Source organism: Tachypleus tridentatus, chromosome 7 (assembly GCF_004210375.1).
Source record: "Tachypleus tridentatus isolate NWPU-2018 chromosome 7, ASM421037v1, whole genome shotgun sequence".
NCBI classification, from domain to species: domain Eukaryota; kingdom Metazoa; phylum Arthropoda; class Merostomata; order Xiphosura; family Limulidae; genus Tachypleus; species Tachypleus tridentatus.
In genome coordinates, this window is record NC_134831.1 from 84211421 (window position 1) to 84230915 (window position 19495).

A 19495-nucleotide genomic window follows, 5' to 3' on the forward strand; every position below is an offset into this window, starting at 1 on the left:
TCAAATATGATGTCATAAGAATTGAATGAGAATAAGTAGACGACAACAGGATCTTAACAGGTCAGTCCTGTGAATTCTCCCAAAAAAATATATAGGACATTCAATATCTTACAAAACAGCTTAAACTGGATTTAAAGATTCAAGGTTATAGCAGTACTATAATTTCACAAATTCCAAAATTTCCAGTTTTCATAAAAAAAGCTATTAAAAGTTACTTCAACATATGTACGTATATGCCCTATAGGGCATTCTAGGCACACTTACTGAATGTTTTACAGAATTCTTAAATGATAATGAAAATAAATTAGCAATGTGTACAGTTTAAGTCACTTCTTGCAGTCACTTCAGAACAATATCTGTTGACTTTCACTTCTGTGATGAAAATTAGCTAGAGAAAGTATAATTAAAAATACAAAAATACAGTGAAAGAAAATAACAATCAGAATTTGTAATATTATAACTAAGACAAAATCAAACTTCTCTTATAAAACAATATCAATCACACATCCTTCTTCTTTATTAGACAAATCAAACATCTGGTGATCAGTCATGTGATATGAAAAAGAAGATGATTGGTCATTCAATATAGGTAATGTACAGTGATTATATTCACTCACGTATTATTCATTACTATGAACTGAATCAGATTTTAAAGTGATTCAACTTGTTCATGAAACACAGTTGGACCTCAAAACAATATTTGAAGGTTTTCACTTATGTGAAACGTCTTTAGATAAGTGAAAGCCAAACAGTCTGCTCCATGTGTCTCAAAGTGTTCTCAAAATAACATAGAACTGTTTTGAAACTGCTATTACAATTGCTCAAACACCTGATAAAGCCAACCATCATCCATAACATGGATAAATATAACATGACATAACAAATATACTTAGTATTTGTTCATTGTGGCTCACTGCATGATTATATTAGATAAATAAAACCACTGAAGCAATTAAAGGATAAACTTATTAAAAAAAGCCTTGACACAAGGCTAATGAAGTAATTAAACACTTAAGAACCAAGACTTACAAAGGTTTACCATTTATTATAATGTGATAGTTATTTCTGAAATTATGCTTTAAATTAACATTTCCTTCAGACTAGAGCCACTCTATTAAATCTCAAGCATGCCTTTAACAAGAAGGAGGAACAATATAACAGAAATACCACCTGATATTCTAAGTCACAAAAAATGTCAATATATGCACATGGTTTGTTAACTTGTACAATGTTGCTATTTTTGGCACCATTCTATGAAACTATTATATCTGAATGTTTATGATATGTATACATTTCATAGCTCCATATCCAGATTTGGAAAAAAGAGTATTATAGTTTTCTAAACACAACTCCTGTAACTTGCATTAAATATTGGTTATCAAAAATATTAAGTCTTCAGTTACAAACAATTATAGCTATATTCAGTAAATACTTCTCACAGTAAGAGAGAATACCAGTGTTAATTAATATTATAATTAATTATAATTTATTATTATTATTAACAGTATTATAATTAATTATAATTTATTATTATTATTAACAGTATTATAATTAATTATAATTTATTATTATTATTAACAGTATTATAATTAATTATAATTTATTATTATTATTAACAGTATTATAATTAATTATAATTTATTATTATTATTAACAGTATTATAATTAATTATAATTTATTATTATTATTAACAGTATTATAATTAATTATAATTTATTATTATTATTATAATTAACAGTATTATAATTAAAGAAAACATAGATTTTTAATTGATTTAAAGTTAGATACATGAGAAATCAAATGTTAGCTTTATAACTTAGAATAAAATGAACTGAAGTAGTCGTATAGAAATATTGTGACATACTTAAATCAGAAGAAATGTAAGACAATACCTGGTTTACTATCAGAGAAAAAGCTGTTGGTCATTTCTTTGCTGATGAATTCATCTCTCCTTTGGGCTCGTTGACTAACTAGTCCTAATAAGTACTCATTGAATTTATTGGGTTCATACATATCTTTTGGATCAAAGAAAGTTTGGCTCATAGGGGTGGAGCCCAGCTTATGATAGTCCTTGGAATAACGGTCAAATTTAGATGGCATCATAGAGTAAAGAAAACTGAGAACAGCAGTGCCCACAGCATTAGATATTCCTGGATTGATATTTATATCATAGCCAGTATAATAGCCACTAGCCTGGGGTTGAAGGTCATATTTATCAATCAGTTCTTGACCCAGAAGAGCAGGTAGAAGCTCATTGTAAGTGATATGCTGAAGCTAAAATGATTAAATAAATTAGGTATTTAGTATGAAGAGCATACATCAACAGTTTAGTTGTGTGATACATGAAAACATACATTAAAACCAGCTAGATTACTTTAAAACATTTAAAATGGTAAAATAATGAGAATTATGCCTTACTTGAAGAAGTTCAGCTCATTTACCATATATATTATAATGAATGGTCTTACAACACGTGTACTATTTTTTTATATTTTGGACTAGTCACATTACAACTTTTCTGTCTATTATTATGGGTATTTTATCATTGTCATTCAAAATAATAAAACTATGGACAATTGTTTAGACTACTTTCCTTTTAAATGTTCTTTGTACATTTTCAGTATTGGAAACAAGAAAAAACATGGATTTTTTTTGTTTTTACATACTATTTCTAAAGAAACAATTAGAGGCTATTATTTATCAGCTTTCAATCTATAAAATAACACATATGTTCAATTTTCAAGACAGTTGAAAGTTAAATTAGTTGTACATTAAAAGATTTTATAAACATAATTTCACTTTGTTACTCATTAAACTTGGACGACATTCTAAAAACAAAAGCCTATAAAACTCTGAATGTCCAAAATAGAAACAAAACACAAAACCTAATTAAAAACTGCTAGTGAGAATTATTTTAGAAAACATTTTGTAATGTTCTGGCTCATGTGAAGCCTCTATTAAAACAAAACCACTCAATTTTACAAGCTTATGAAAACGAGGTACAAGATGACTAAAACACCAACAATATCACAACTATAACATGACAAATACAAATGTTACGCTTGTTCGTTGATGACATGTAACATCTCTACTAAATTATTTTCTTTTTATTACATTTTTATAAATTTTCTGTTTATTTGCAATTAGTTTCTTTTTATCTTCATAAACATTAATTTATTGCTGTACTATCTGTATCTTCCTTTTATTATTCTGTTTAATAATTTAACTCAGGTGTTTTACTGCTTCAAAGTTACACTATTACTTTCAGTTAATGACCTTTCACTGGCCACTAGACATTTTTAGAGAGAATTTTATAGAATTTTGCTCAGAGGCACAACTATAAAAGATGCCCTCATACACATGAAAGTAATTGGGTCCCTTTTATTTATTTCCCTTCTTGGCAATTCTCAAGTTCATCAGGCCCTTCAAGCTCCCTTTTGGCTCACCTCGTCCCCCATACATTTTCCAGGGCATACTATTGCTGCTGATTTTGTCCATGTTGGTGTCATGCTTTTCAAAGGACACGGAATAAATCAGTGTTTGTGCATGAAATAAACATTTAGTTTCACCACATGTTTTGTAAGTAAATAATTTAAAGGACCATCAAGTGAAAACAAAGGAAAATATGATATAAAACATCACCCACTGACACAGCCAGTGCTGGCAAGAACTTCTGCCTAGTAACAGGGCTAACCAGGCTAACCAGGATACAATAAATACAGCAGTGGTTTAGGCTCTACATGTATATATACATCATCAATTTTTCATGAATAACAAATGCCACAGTATAAACCAGATTAATTAAACAAGTGATTTGTAATTATTATCCATGTTTATATAAGTCACTTAAGCAGAATTTTTGGATCACAATTATTTTATTTTTATTTTAACATGTATCACTTGTTTTTATTATTCTATTTGAATTAACTTGACTGCTATTCATAACAGCTGGCAAATCAGGAAGCCAGTTTTCTTGTTCCTGGAGTGGGTCAAGGAAACAAAGCATCTACAAGAGAAACCTACATTATTTATTCTAATACCTCATGAGCTAAATTAAATGGGAATATATTATTATATGACAACCACACTATATCTGTTACAGCCAATGCTGATGCAGCTAAAATATGTGTTCTTCTGTAATGTTAGTTTTATTTATATTATGTTATATTTAATATATATTATTTGTATTATATTAAATATATATTATTTACATTATATCAAACATATATTATCTACATTATATTAAATATGTGTTATTTATATTATATTAAATATATATTATTTAAATTATATTAAATATACATTTAATATTATTATCTATGCTATATTAAATATGTATTATTTACATTATAGTAAGTATATACTTAATATTATTATCTATGTTACATTAAATATATATTATTTACATTATATTAAGTATATATTTAATATTATTATCTATGTTACAATAAATATATATTATTTACAGTATGTTAAATATACGTTTAATATTATTATCTATGTTACATTAAATATATATTATTTACATTATGTTAAATATACATTTAATATAATTATCTGTGTTATATTAAATATATATTTTTTATATTATATTAAATATATATTATTTATATTATATTAAATATATATATAATTTCGCATATATTTTATTTGGAGTGTTAACTCATTATATGGACTTAGGAATAGCTTAAATCTCCAAAACAGGCTAAAACCTAGCAGGACATTAAGAATAGGATTATTATTGGTAATATATCATTACATTAACTGATGGCTCAATGTATTCCAGTGATTAGTTTTTGCTCTATAAATTTTCATAAACGTAATTAAATGGTATATTAAATTAGCTATGTTAATTTCTGGGTTAATTTTAAATTCTAATTTATGTCACTACACATAACAGGTTGTCGGCACTTGTTACAGGTAACTCAAGTACAACAGATGATGATAAAACAAGACAGTCGCTTGTTATCCAGAAAAACACATATAACTGATTCTTATAATATTGTATACAATTAAAACATTGTACATCACAGTCAGATAGTTAGGGTTATGACTGTTAATGTTAAGAAACTTATAAATTGTTACTAAGCACTACCCATGTTGTAAATAACAGCCATTGGAGTAAACCCTTCATCAAAGAACAATGTCTACAAACACAAGATGACTAACAGCACATTACATTTATGCAAATAGCCTTACCTACAATCCATCCTAATTAGCCCAATTCATTATACAATAATCACGAGGATATGGGGTTACAATATAAAAAATTCAATTCATAGCTTGTTTTGTTTTTTTTAAATCTGAAACCTTTCATTAAATAAAATTCCTACAATCAATGTAGACTTACTAAATATGTGCAAACTCTGAGTTTTTCCAATCATTGAACTTGAACTTCACAGTTCAGACAGGCAAAACCAGAATGTGATGGCAATTCTCACAGTCTAAGTGAAGTCCACTAATTGATGACACTATTAATTGATTGATACTTGAATTTCTAGAATCTATTCAACTTGCCAAAGAAAGTAAAAAAAAAACTTACACAAGCTGTCCTAGTCCTTCTGTGATAAATATGAGAAAAATCCAAACAAAAGAAAACTCTTAATTTTTTCAAGCAGATACTTTAGCCAGTGTACCTGAGCTATGACAATCCTTCTGGCCTCTTCATACACTTGGTCATCGTCCCAGTGAAGGTTCAGAGCAGACAGAGAATTTGCTATACGATTGTGTTCTCGAACCCAGATTGTATGCATAACCATGAGTCCTGCATTCTCATTCACACGAACATCCCCTAAAGTTTAAACACAAAAAAACAAAATAAATACATTACAACTCACAAGACAGAACTAACCATATTTTTATTACAATTAGTTTTTGTTATTTTTTTAACAAACAAAGTATCACATTAATCTTAAGTTTCTTCATTAAATCCTGTTGTAATCTTCATTACTTAAATTTACTTTGCAAATGTTTCTATCTGTGAACTGTGGTAACATTTTTTATCTTTCTTGCATTTTGATACTAGAACCAGAATAATGTTGGTATAAAATATCACAACTTATACAAATAAACCAAATAATTAGGTAACACCAAATACTTATATATACTTGAACTTGCACAATTAAGTAATTAAAAATAGATCTTTCATGTGAATTAATTAATATTAAGTAATCGATGATTAACCCTAGAGCTACTGATTGGGTTCATATTTTGTGTGTGTGTGTGAGTGTGTTTGAATCAACAAAACAATTTATTTTTGATTATTTATGTATGAATTTGTGCATGAATCTAAGATTGTATCATTAACACTAGAGTCATACATAAATATTAAACAAAGAAAATCACCAGTGTTTTAGTTAACCTCAATAATTACTGATGGACTCACCTGTCTGTTTTGTAAAGAAAATTAATAATTTTACCCAATTTAATTTTCGTCAGTTCTTTATACTGTGTGTTATAACACGCAAAAACATAAAACTACTTAATATAGTGTACTGTGTGAATCCCATTGATAGTAAAAAGTATCAAAACATATGGATAATTTGTAGTATTTTCTAAATAATGAGCCAAACCACATCCTCAAACATTAGCCAGTTACTCCAAAGAACGTTTGAAACTCAACAAAAACTTTTGATTGGTTTATAACTTGACTACTCAGGATGACAGCACATTGCAAAATGTTTGTGAAACTGATTATACTTGACTCACATTCCATTTTGAGAAATTATTGAACAAACGATCCAGTAAGTTAATGTAATGCAGTTTCAGGTAGAGCTTCCTCCCCTGATTGTATCACAATTCAGAGAAAACTGAATTTTTGTGGTTCTTTGAAGTCAGAATTTTAACATTATAACCATATTTTTACCTTATATTGAAAACCTAATTGAATATAGTACTATATTTTTAGAAGCTTGAGAGTTATTACTGAAGGATCAAAATAGCTGTAGCTTAATCAACTTGCATATATAATTCTGCTTGGATTAAACATTAAAAATACCAAATCATAGTGACAAAATGAGTTTTTTCTTCTCAAGTTCAACAAAATGTACCAAATAATGTTAGTTACTAAAAATCAGTAATTAATATATACGCAAAACGGCTCGTTTGGGTTGAGAAAATATTTTACGTAGAAGAGCGAGCAACGTTTCGACCTTCTTTGGTCATCGTCAGGTTCACAAAGAAAGATAGCCTTAGAACTCTATATCCGAGACCCTAACCCAACTATAGACATTCCCAGCAACCAATTAGCAACCCTCATAGAATTCACCACGATAAAGACAAACTTCATGTTCAACAACCACAACTATATACAAACAAATGGCCTAAGCATGGGCAACCCAGTATCACCAGTTCTAGCCAATATATTTATGACACAAGTTGAAACACAAGCAATTAACACAGCATTACATCCACCACTATACTGGTACAGATATGTAGATGACACGGTTGCGGATTCATCTATCTACAGAACACACACTTAATTTTTTCAATCACATTAACTCTATACATCCCAATATTAACTTCACATGTGAAAAGGAAGAAAGCAATCAATATCATTTCTTAACCTCAATATTACAACAACCGACACACAATTCAAAACAGAAATTCACCAAAAAATAACCCATACTGGACTATACATTCCTTGGGACTCAGCACATGAAACAAAACAAAAAATCAACATACTAAGAAACCAAATAAACACAGCCATAAAACTATGCTCAACAGATAAAATTAACGATGAATTTGACAAAATAAAACAATACTTCAACAACGTCAATAAGTGTTCTCCACAAACTGTAGAAAACATTATACGCACACACCTAGACAGAAAGCAAAATCAACCAACAAATATAAATATATCTCACGAATCAAAAAATCTCGAAACCATATACTGCCGCATACCATATATTCCTGACATCAGCAGACAAATAACTAACATTTAGCAAAAACTAGTAACAAAATATGACATTCCAATTAATACCAAATTTATTCATAAACCAGGCACAAAACTGAGGTCTATGCTATGTAAAAACTACATTGACAAACACCACACCAATATTATTTATAAAATACAATGTGATAATTGCCACGACTTCTATATTGGAGAAACGAGTAGAAAAATGGAAACCAGATTCAAAGAACGTAAAAAGTCACCTTCACACGTTTTCGAACACTGCAAGTTAAATAAACACAACATAGCCATAGAAAACACTCAAATACTAAATAAAGAAACAAACATAAACAAACGTAAAATTAAAGAAGCCTTACTTATACAACAACTTAAACCCAAAATTAACCAATATAAAGGAACGCCTTTATACCTATATTAAATATAATAAAATAAATAATATAAAATTATATATTCAAACATCTAACACCGCCATCTACATTCCGACACTCAGTTACACAACCCCTTCCAAACATGTGGTCAGCTTCCGGTCAGTTACCTCTTACTTTCTTTGTGAGCCTGACGATGACCGAAGAAGGTCGAAACGTTGTTCGCTCTTCTACGTAAAATATTTTCTCAACCCAAACGAGCCGTTTTTACATATATATTTCTCTACAAGTGAGTTTTCTCGACATCACTAAATCAGTATTTAATTAAAAAAAGAAACATGTTTCACAAAAGTAGTCTGATAAAACCTTGATTAACAAACTGATACCAATACAGTTGAAATAGCTGCTGTTTAGGCCTTCTTCCACATTATTATAGTTATTATCCTATTTTATATTATTTTATGCTATTTTAAAGATGGACATATTTGTCATTAGATAGATGCATTGATATCTGCTACATGAAGTTTATCTTTTCATGCTTGTTTGTTTTGTTATTTGTATTGTAGGTCAAGCTACTGTATGGTAAAACATTGCACAATACTAAACTCTATATGAATTTTTTTTTTTTCATGTTCGTTTTCAGCAATTAAATGGCTTACTTTCTTTGGTCAAAGTTAGGATACTGATGGTTTGACAAGAAGGTCAAAAAAATTCAGTGAATTATCCTGATTGGTAAATATAGATAATTTAACAAGAACTGCTTCCTTGTGTTCATTGGTATTTTGTGAATAAAAGAGTAAGTAACACCATTCTGACCTGCAAGAAAACATTGAGTTCCACCTGATGACCTACAGTCTTGTGTTTGTCGTTCTCCTGGCATAAGTTCATGTCCTGACCGTCCCCTCTGTGTTTTTAAAGTCCCTTTTCTAAAGGCTCTCAGTATGTTGGCCTCATATACAGATGCTCCATAGATAGCAGAACCATCAATGTACGAAGTCACTTGGTTGATCTGTTCCCTTGCTCCAAGAGTACATCCAGTTCGAGGTGCAGTACAGGAACGAGTGTATTCAATGCAGTTTTGACCTCGCTTTCCAAAGACAGGGTCTTTCTCTGGGACACGAATTGGATAGCATTCAGGATGAAACTCACTCAAAGCTACTTCACAACATTTTAGTCTGTGGCCCTGATATCCTAAACAAAAAACAATGGATAACACACCTCAAGAATAATTTACAAAAAACAATGGATAACACACCTCAAGAATAATTTATTAGCTCTTATGTAAATATAATACTTTTTTTATTCCTGTTTAATAGATACGAGGGCTGTTCAAAAAATACGCGGACTGTTTGAATTGCGCGGCTCCAGTTAGTTCAAGGGGAATCCGCTTGGTGTCGCTAGGTTTGCACAGATCAGCTGATTACGACGCCATTTCCCGATTGCAGATATCTTCATTTGTGTATTAGCTACACGGTTTTAAGTGAAGTGCGATTTTTTCGTTTGGCGGATTTCAGAATGAATGACCTGAAGGAGCAACGACTTGCTGTGAAATTTTGTGTTAAACTTAAACAATCTGCGACTGAAACTTTTGCTATGCTTAACACGGCTTACGGTGATGTTGCTATGAAGCGTACGGCATGTTTCAAGTGGCATGAACGTTTTAAGGATGGTCGACAGTCCATTGAAGATGATGAGCGTCCTGGACGTCCTTCTACGTCAACTGACGACCCACACGTCGACAAAATCAACACCCTGGTGCGGACAAATCGACGTCTGACTGTCAGGAAGCTTCCTGAAGAGTGTGGTATATCAGTTGGATCTTGTTACGAGATTTTGACCGAAAAATTGAAGATGCATTGCGTTGCTGCGAAATTCAGCCCTCAGAACTAGTGAGTTTTTGGCCAAACACTCGATCACTGTTCTTTCCAACCCCCCTACTCACCTGACCTTGCTCCTTGCGATTTTTTCTTGTTTCTCAAACTCAAAAGACCCTTGAAAGGAAGAAGATTTGAGACGATTCCCGAGATTAAGGCAAATGTGACGAAGGAGCTGGAGGACATTACAAAAGAAGCGTACCAGGACTGTTTCAACAAGTGGAAACACCGTTGGGATAAGTGTTTGCGTTGGAGAGGAGAGTACTTTGAAGGAGTCCCAGACCTGTAACTTCTAAATAAAGTACATTTTGTTTTATGACGTCAGTTCGCGTATTTTTTGAACAGACCTCGTAAAATAACAAAAGTAATACTTTGGTAATTTGCCCTCAGGTAATGAATGTCTATCTTCAGGAAGATTTTTTGAATTCTTCAGTATGCAATTAATCTTAAAAAGAACTCTTTCATATTCATAATATTTGTGTGACAAACAAAATGAGAGAGAGAAAATGCTTCGTCTGTGTACACAATCAGTCCATAGTTAGATAGATAGGAATTTATCAGAGAATCACTGAAACGGCCAGTGACTTATAATGACAAAGAGTTGATCATGCGAAGAAACGGAAATTTCATACCAATAAAACAAAGTGATCAAATAATGATGTAGTCAAAAAAAAAAACTCTGAAAAAAGTTTGTTATTAAAAAACAATAAGCTTATCAAATTGGAAACTATCGTGAAAACGTTCAAGTTAAAAGGATCATTATTTTTGTCTTTTTTTTTTTCAAACTCATGCGCTTTCTTAACATCATGATTAAAAGGATGAATGTTTATTTTTGGAATTTCGCGCAAAGTTACACGAGGGCTATCTGCGCTAGCCGTCTCCAATTTAGCAATGCAAGACTAGAGAGAAAGCAACTAGTCATCACCACCCACTGACAACTCTTGGACTAGTCCTTTACCAACGAATAGTGGGATTCACCGTCACATTATACCGCTCCCACGGCTGAAAGGGCGAGCATGTTTGGTGTGACAGGGATTCGAACCCATGATTCTCAGATTATGAGATTAGCGTCTTTATCACTTGGCCATGCCGGCACCAGGCAGCTTGAATGCAACTTTTATTAAGTGTGAAAATTGTGGAATTTAAAAGTCTAGCCTATTTAGCGTACCAAAGTTAACATATTAATAGCGAAATGCTTCTGTATTCTGTGATCATGACCTAGAGGCCTTCTTATCTCCTCTAATTATTGTGAGTACATTTTGTAAGATTTACTTCATTTTTTAAGTCATGTATCATGGTTAAACAAAAAAAAGAAGTTAGGTTTATTGGTATATATTTACTCATATTAATTACGCTTGTATTACTAGGGCCTCTGGCTATAGTGAGATGGATCTGTCTAAACCGTCTACCCAAGATTTTCGGCCCCGATCATGGGAATATTTGCAAGTTCGTATTCAAACTTTTTTCATATAACCGAAATTTATTTGCAAGGAACAGTGTTTACACCTTCAAATGACTATTTAAAATTGCATATTTTATTATAGAGTATTTAAAAAGTATAAATAATTATTGGTTTCATGAAATGAACTGCTGAACATTATTACAGAATTTAATTTATATTTTCTAGCGTGCTGCTATCCAGACTGTACTTCTTTTCTATCTATCTCTCTTGTTGCCTTTAATAGGTAATGATGTAAGCGCTTATCCCATGTAGAAGTTATTTTGCCTAACCATATCCTGGGTAGTGAAACTGTTATTTATAAGACAAGTCATTAATTTGTGTCGTTGCGTTTAGCCTTAAACCTTGGGTGTGTCGTTGAAAAACAATACATCTGTCGAATATAATTGTATCTTATCTTTCGAGGTTTGTTTATTTCTTATTATCTTTCTCTGGGTGTAGATTTAAATCCTTCATTTCATATTCTTGGTTGGTACCGAAAACATACGATTTGTGTTCTATCGTGGAGAACATCAAGTGAAAGAGAACACACAGTACTTGTAAGACAAAGCAAATTCCCATAGGAAAGTGCTCACGTTACCACTGTCGTTAACTTGTGTTAATACTTAAAACGCACGTGTGAAAAAAGCATTTCCTGCTATGAACTGCTTTCTAGGTAGACGGAACTACGTGAAATAACAAAAATCAATCCTGACCTGGATTTAAACTTCAGCTTGATCAGCCACCTAGAAAACACGGTCTTTCAGTAAGAACTTAACAAACACAGTAGTCGCACTACCAAAGTTTGTGTTTCACGAACATAAAATATGACATAAAGAAAAAAAAAGTGGGTAAAATTATGATGCATTTATTTATTTCTCATAGATATAAATAAGACAAGATAGATATTCACGTGATTTTCGGCATGTGCAAGCGGTCGCCATTGCAATGTGTTGAACAAAACCCGCCAATCGAATTGACAAAGACAAGGCGATCGCATCTCATAACTTATTGACGTTTTCCATCTAAACTAGATGTTTGGATAATTTTGTTATTTTATGTCAAAGAATTTGTCAAACTAAGATTATCTAAACCTGATCTTAAATTAAAAACTAGCGCAAAAATCGTTAACAAAACACATGTCTGACCTGCCATATGTATAGTGCATTTGATTTTATCCAAGAAGAAAATCTTAAAGTTATAACCAATTATTTTTCCACGGTGTTTCTTATGTGTTGCACGAAAATGTGCTTCTCAAATATTGTTAGCAATAGACGAGAGGTAGCGCACCATGTCCTTTTCTGTCATTATGTACCTGCATTTACAAACATTCAACGTTTTTAATTAAAGTGGATGAAACTAAGAACATTTATAGTATAATAAACTTTATTTGGATTTATTTGATAATTTGTGGCAAAAAGTGATGCACTTGCTTAAAAAAAGGTATATATATATTAAAAAAGCTTTTAATATAATTTTATAATATCACTTAGGGGTATTTAAAAAAATCTAACTGGTCTTTTACAATTTACAAAGTTTTATTAATAATGTGTATTATTTTACGTGCAACGCGAGCCGAGAAAATCTGCACTGGGCATCCCTAAGGAAAAAGAAAACTAAAACCTCCATTCGCAACCAACTCGTAGTTACCCTAAATCAATTAGTGAAGTATTGCTTTCACACGCGTAACACTCCTACAGTCCAAAAACGTGAAGCATGTTTTCTTGGGAGAAGGGAGGAGGTAAAATGTAAAAGGAAGCGAACCATGGAACCTCTGACAATCATGTAATTTATGCAGATGACATTGTGAAGTACGCCCCGCCAACAGGTATGTGAGGTAACAGATATTATACCAAAACCAGTGTTAAAAAACAATAAAAAATCGAAGAATAAACGGAAATTTTCAGGAAAAATCTGAAAACTATTTTATTTCGGTTAGGAGGACAGAGGATTATCCTAATGAACATTCTGAATGTTCTGTTTGTCTCAGCCAAATTAGGTTTTATCTCCTTTTCTGATACACGATTCTGTTCAACGCAAAGGAAAAAAAAAAGCTTAGTTCTAGGCTTAAGTTATTAACCTCTAAAAGAAATGATAGGATGATTTTTAATAACATAATTGCAATTAATATGGAAATGTCATATCATATATATATATATACACACACAGAACTTGAAGTCCAAAGAAAGTAACACAAATCATTATACTTAATTAACCAATACGTATACTGTATTAAATCTAAAGACAATATATCTAGCAATGTTATTCTTTTGTAGACTTTTTACCAAGTTATGACCGATCCTTCTTCCACCTAACTACTCTATCTTCTTGGAACTGACCCCTTTCCCTCCAGATAGTCTCTGTAAGGTTTTATAATTAAACACTTGAAGTGTAGGAAAACAATTCGCTGTAACCTCTTTTTTTTTACTTCTTAACTCACGTACAGAACCAGTCTCTCATTGAAAATCAAAAAAATTCTCATGATATTGTAAATTTATCATCTTGTTCAAATCCAGTTTAAAATATTTTACTTATATTATTATTCTGTAATAATAATAATATTATTTCTGGATGAAATATTAACATTCCTCCTCATCATAACAGTGGCTCTTAAGATCAAATATCATCCCCATAGGGTTTGGTTTGAATTTCGCCCGAAGTTATTCGAGGGCTGTCTGTGCTAGCCCTCCCTAATTTAGCAGTGTAAGGCTAGAGGAAAGGTAGCTAGTCATCACCACCCACCGCCAGCTCTTTTACTAACAAATAGTGGGATTGATTGTCACATTTTAACGCTCCCAAGGCTGAAGGGGTGAGCATGTTTGGTGTGACGGAGACTCGAACCCGCGACTCTCGGTTACGAGTCGAGTGTCTTAACCGCCTGGTCATGGAATGTCGACATAACAGTCAGTTTACTTCATTGTGAAAAACATTTTATTTCACACGAAAATTGTAAGTTACCGTTGCAGTATAAGACACGTGCAGAACTTGCAGATAAAAACATAAATTGTGTTTACGTTTGACCTGATATATTTAACTGATGTTGACTTCAGAAAAATATGACAAGTTATTAAATTACAAACTGTATATACGTTTACGTGAAAATAAAGTTGTAAGTTTTAAATAGGTCAACTTTATTGACATATACATAAATAATTAAAAACAAACGAGACGTGTAACTTTTCATTATCATTTGATTAGTCTGGCGTTATCTAATCTGAATACCCTAATACAAGTCCAACATTTGCAGTACGTATTTGTGCTCTTACTCCAAACACCATGTACATATCTAAATTTTCATGACCAGTACACCCATTACGGACATAGTATAGTTCACAATGGTCCTTTTCCAACTTGTATAAATTTACAATTGTGCAGTTGTAGTCTACCAGTATTTATAATTGTAAATCAAAATATTCAAATATAAATCTAATTTTTTATGAAGATTTTTTTTCAGAAAACGGCCATGGATAACGTATGCCACCAAAAAAATTCACAAATATTGCAAACATGATTAAATAAAGAAACACCAAGGACGTAGGCCTAACTTTTCCAACTGAGTACAGTACACTACAGTGGATTAGCTTCGACAACACTACAGGAATATATACTCTTCAAAACAAGAAACGCAAAAGGGATATTTTTGTTATTTTAAAGAGAAATATATGTAATAACGTTACAAGCTCAGAGTATGTGATGTTACACGTGTTAAGGCACTGATTGTCAGACCAAAATGACAATAAAAGTTGTGCACTTTGAAAACGGAGGAAAACATCGGATTTTTCGCCAAAACGCATTCGTGTCCAATAAATTAGTATGAGAGATCTGCATGTTCTGCAAGTGCAACATGTGCAAAATCCCTATAAAAGTGACGGGTTCTCGGTTTCCATAGCTCAGTGTTAAGCCACCGACACGCAATACAGTTACGCCAATACTGACTGAAGCACAACGCAACAACGCCATTGGTCGTTGGAAGCAGACGAATCTCGATCAGATGTTGCCAGAGCTGTGAATGCCCACCAAAGCACCATCACAAGGCTATGGAATCGTCATTAACAACATGGATCAACTCGTGACCGTCCACGATTTGGCAGACCTCGTGTGACCACGCCCGTACAAGATCGCAACATCCGGTTACGTCACCTTCAGGATAGGACCACCACTGCGACGTCTACTGCCTCAACCATACCAGGGCTGCGTAGGATTTCCGATCAAACAGTACGCAACCGTCGACGAGATTTTTAGGCCCCATGTGCAACCATCATGGTGAACGTCAACGACGTTTTTCAACATGACAACGCCCGTCCTCATACAGCCCGACTCCCCACTGTCTTCTTGAGACATCAACATCAACGTTCTTCCCTAGCCCTCCAGATCACCAGATTTAAACTCCATCGAACATCTTTGGCACGAGTTGGACCGACGTCTGCGACGGCGACAACCTCAACCGCAGACTATATCTCAGCTTGCAGCAGCTTTGCAGGCTGAGTGGACAGCCATTCCACAGGATGTGATTCGTCATTTCATCGCTTCCATGGGCAGGAGATGCCAAGCAGTTATTGATGCTCACGGGGGCATACTCGTTACTGACGTTGAGTGACGTTAAATTTCACCTAGTGAGCGTGGACTTCGCCTTTGCAGACTTTGGATGTTCAGCAGTGAATGTGCAAAGTTTCACACATGTCATACAGAACTACCCAGAATAAACTTGTTAACAATTTGTCTCATATTTTGCCTTTTGCGTTTCTTTTTTTGAAGAGTATATTTATCTGCAGTGTAATCAACAATTTCCATCATTCGAAGTATAATTTATAATATAATTTATAGCCAGTTTCTGCTATTTCATGTGAATATACTCTTCTATATATATAACACTCTTCTATATATATACCTGCGCTACAAGCAATATGTGCTCTGTCCATTACGGGCAATCGAGCCATAGAGATTTGGATTTTAGTGTTTTAAGCCCGTAATCATACGGTTGACTCACTGATAGAAGAAAATGATGGGTTATTTTCTATGTTGTTACTGATTGTTGCTTTTCTTTTGAGTTAAGTACAAAGCTACACAATGGGCTATCTTTGCCTTACCTAACACGGGTATCGAAACCTGATTTTTAGTGGTGTGAGTCCGCAGACATACCGCTGTGACACGGGGGGGGGGACTAGTGTTACTAAATAAACATTATTCATTTAATGTCTTTAAATGATTTCTCATATTTCGCTGATAACAATACCGGTATATTGTTTGTTTGTTTTTTTCGCACAAAGTTACACGAGGGCTATCTGCGCTGGACGTCCCTAATTTAGCAGTGTAAGACTAGAGGGAAGGTAACTAGTCATTACCACCCATCGCCATCTCTTGGGCTACTATTTAACCAATGAATAGTGGGATTGACCGTCACATTATAACGCCCCCACAGCTGAAAGAGGGAGCATGTTTTGTGCGACGTGGATTCGAACTCGCGACCCTTAGATTATCCGGCATATTGTCTATGAAATCTTTTGTTTATTTGCTTTTGTTACTATATCAATACTAGTGAGTTTACAATATTTTCTTAGTTTGGGCTACAAACAATATTGGCATGGCGCGTATGAAAGTAGTCATATGTTTTGATACTCTTAGTTCTGGTAAATTTTCCATACACTTTTCATCTTTAGTTCATTTTCTCACCTGCAGATTGCGCTGTATGGGCCAAGTCGTGGAAGATAAACTCTCCAAAGATCGTCATCAGTGTGGTTAGGTGAGGATGTGGATTATCTACATCGCTATGGATCATCAGACTTATCTTACGTGCACTGGGAAGGAATTCGTTGCTTCCCGACTGACGAGGAACATTGACACCTGGTTGATGAAACATTAAGAGAGACGTTAAGTAACCTAGAAATTGCAATTAAAAAAAATGTAAACAAAACGTTCTTTCTAAATGCAACATGTTTTAGTAAACAGTATTTCCAGTTATTGTAAGTTATATGCAACAACATATTATAGGCTACCAGCGCTGTGTCCAACGCGGGAATCGAACCATGATTTCTAATGATCAGTATACTTGTGCAATTGTTCCCTCGCGTCCTATTATCAGATCATCTAAGATCTCAGGACCGATGTATTAAACACCTCACTCAGTAATAGTTAATGGAATATTTGTTTTCATATGTGTCACAGATTTTTTTTTTCCATATGCATGTGTGTGTGCGGTGTATTATGGATTTTCTGAAATTGGGAGCAGCTTTTCTCCCAATAATCCATATTTTTTTTACCGAAAGAGGAACAGGGGTCACATGTTTTAACCTCTCCTTGTCTGTCATTCAATCAGTGGACGCTAACATGACGTCACCTAAGGGACACTTAACGTTCCAATAATCAGTGATGTAGAGAAAACCCACTTGTGGAGAAATATATATGTTAAAACGGCTCGTTTGGTTTGAGAAAATTTTTTACGTAAAGGAGTGAACAACGTTTCGACCTTCTTCGGTCATGACAAAAATTTTCTCAACCCAAACGAGCCGTTTTTACATATATACTTAACGTTCAGTTTGTACTGTTGTGACATCATTAAAATGTGCAGATCCCATGAATCACAAGAAGAATTATGCACACTGTGCGCTACAACACATGATGTCATGACATATGAACTTCAAGAGCAAGAAATAAATATATTTTCCATTCTTAATTTTGGTTTTTCGAATTTACTATACGTTGGCGCTTACGGGATACATTCATTCCCTAACTGCATTATTTTCCATTTATTTTTCAAAGATGTCACATACATTTATAATGTATAAAGTTTTCTGGTAAGCCTGGTACAAAACTAGACACGGATGCTTTTAAAGTAACCTCTAATTCTTTGTTAACTCGATCCACGCAAGCAAGACAATCACAGCTGCAGTTTGTTAGCAACCATCGTTGTTCACGCTTACGTGTTTCTTCTGTCCCATCATTAAAATCCTCGTAACTCAAAAATTTGAAGAAAAAAAAAGGCCTACAGGGACAGAAATCTTGCAGAGTGATTGTCACAGCAAAGTTAAGTGGTTGTTTTGGAGTGAGGCTGCACAATAGGTCATCTGCGTTTCGTTTAACACAGGAAAGCGAACCCTTGATTTTAGAATTCTAAGTTCGTAAAATATCTGCAGACTTCTTGAGGGACCGACGTTTTAATCAACAGAAGTAGAAAGTTTGATATCTGTATACCATTTTACTCCATTGACTCTTCTGACTAATTTTCAAAATTAAAATAAATAAACGCCCTCTTTATCATCAAACATTGTCACGATTTTGAAGACAAACAAACAATCTAACCTACCTGAGGTAACATTTTCAACTTTTCTATCATTAATTGTGTGAAAATGTTTTATGCTGTATTTTCCCATTTTATTATCGAATAAATATTATTACGGACACTGGATTTAAATTGTATTCTGAGCGAATTTTGCCTCAACACCACACAACCACCTGTTCCTATTACCTCAGTACACGTCCCAATGTAACACATAAATCTGCACTGGTTCAGCATGACGTCATCTAATCATGCGTGTAAACTAAAGGCCGCGTTTAGTAGGTGATAGCAGTGACTATCGAGGAAAATATAAAGGTTGGAATTGTTTCTTTATCAGTACAAATATTTGTTTGACAATTATTTAAGCGCCCAGGGCGTTTAAAAATGAGTAATACAGTATATATTATACACATTACGCAGGCAATAACATGTACGCTACACGTAATCAACGAAGTAAAATCTCTATCCTTTTAGCGACAAATTAAGTTCTTGTTTTTTTCAGGCCACAGGTATGGATTTACTTACTTAGTTGGGTCATCTCCAACCAACACTTGACTTCCTGACAACCACATCTGGAGGATGGTAGGTAGGAGAAATGTCTTAGTTTGAAAGGCAAACTACAATATTTATAT

At 33.1% G+C, this 19495-nt stretch overlaps 1 protein-coding gene across 1 annotated transcript in view; it reads right to left on the bottom strand.

The window, feature by feature from the left end:
* The window catches only part of LOC143256075 (uncharacterized), a 127747-nt gene that overhangs the window by 72606 nt on the left and 35646 nt on the right, over positions 1-19495 (bottom strand). The window contains exons 5-8 of the mRNA XM_076512748.1: positions 17261-17431; positions 9095-9469; positions 5638-5792; positions 1894-2275 (exon numbers count right to left, since the gene is read on the bottom strand). Of these exons, the coding sequence (XP_076368863.1) occupies positions 1894-2275; positions 5638-5792; positions 9095-9469; positions 17261-17431 (1083 nt within the window). The remainder of the gene's footprint in view (positions 1-1893; positions 2276-5637; positions 5793-9094; positions 9470-17260; positions 17432-19495) is intronic.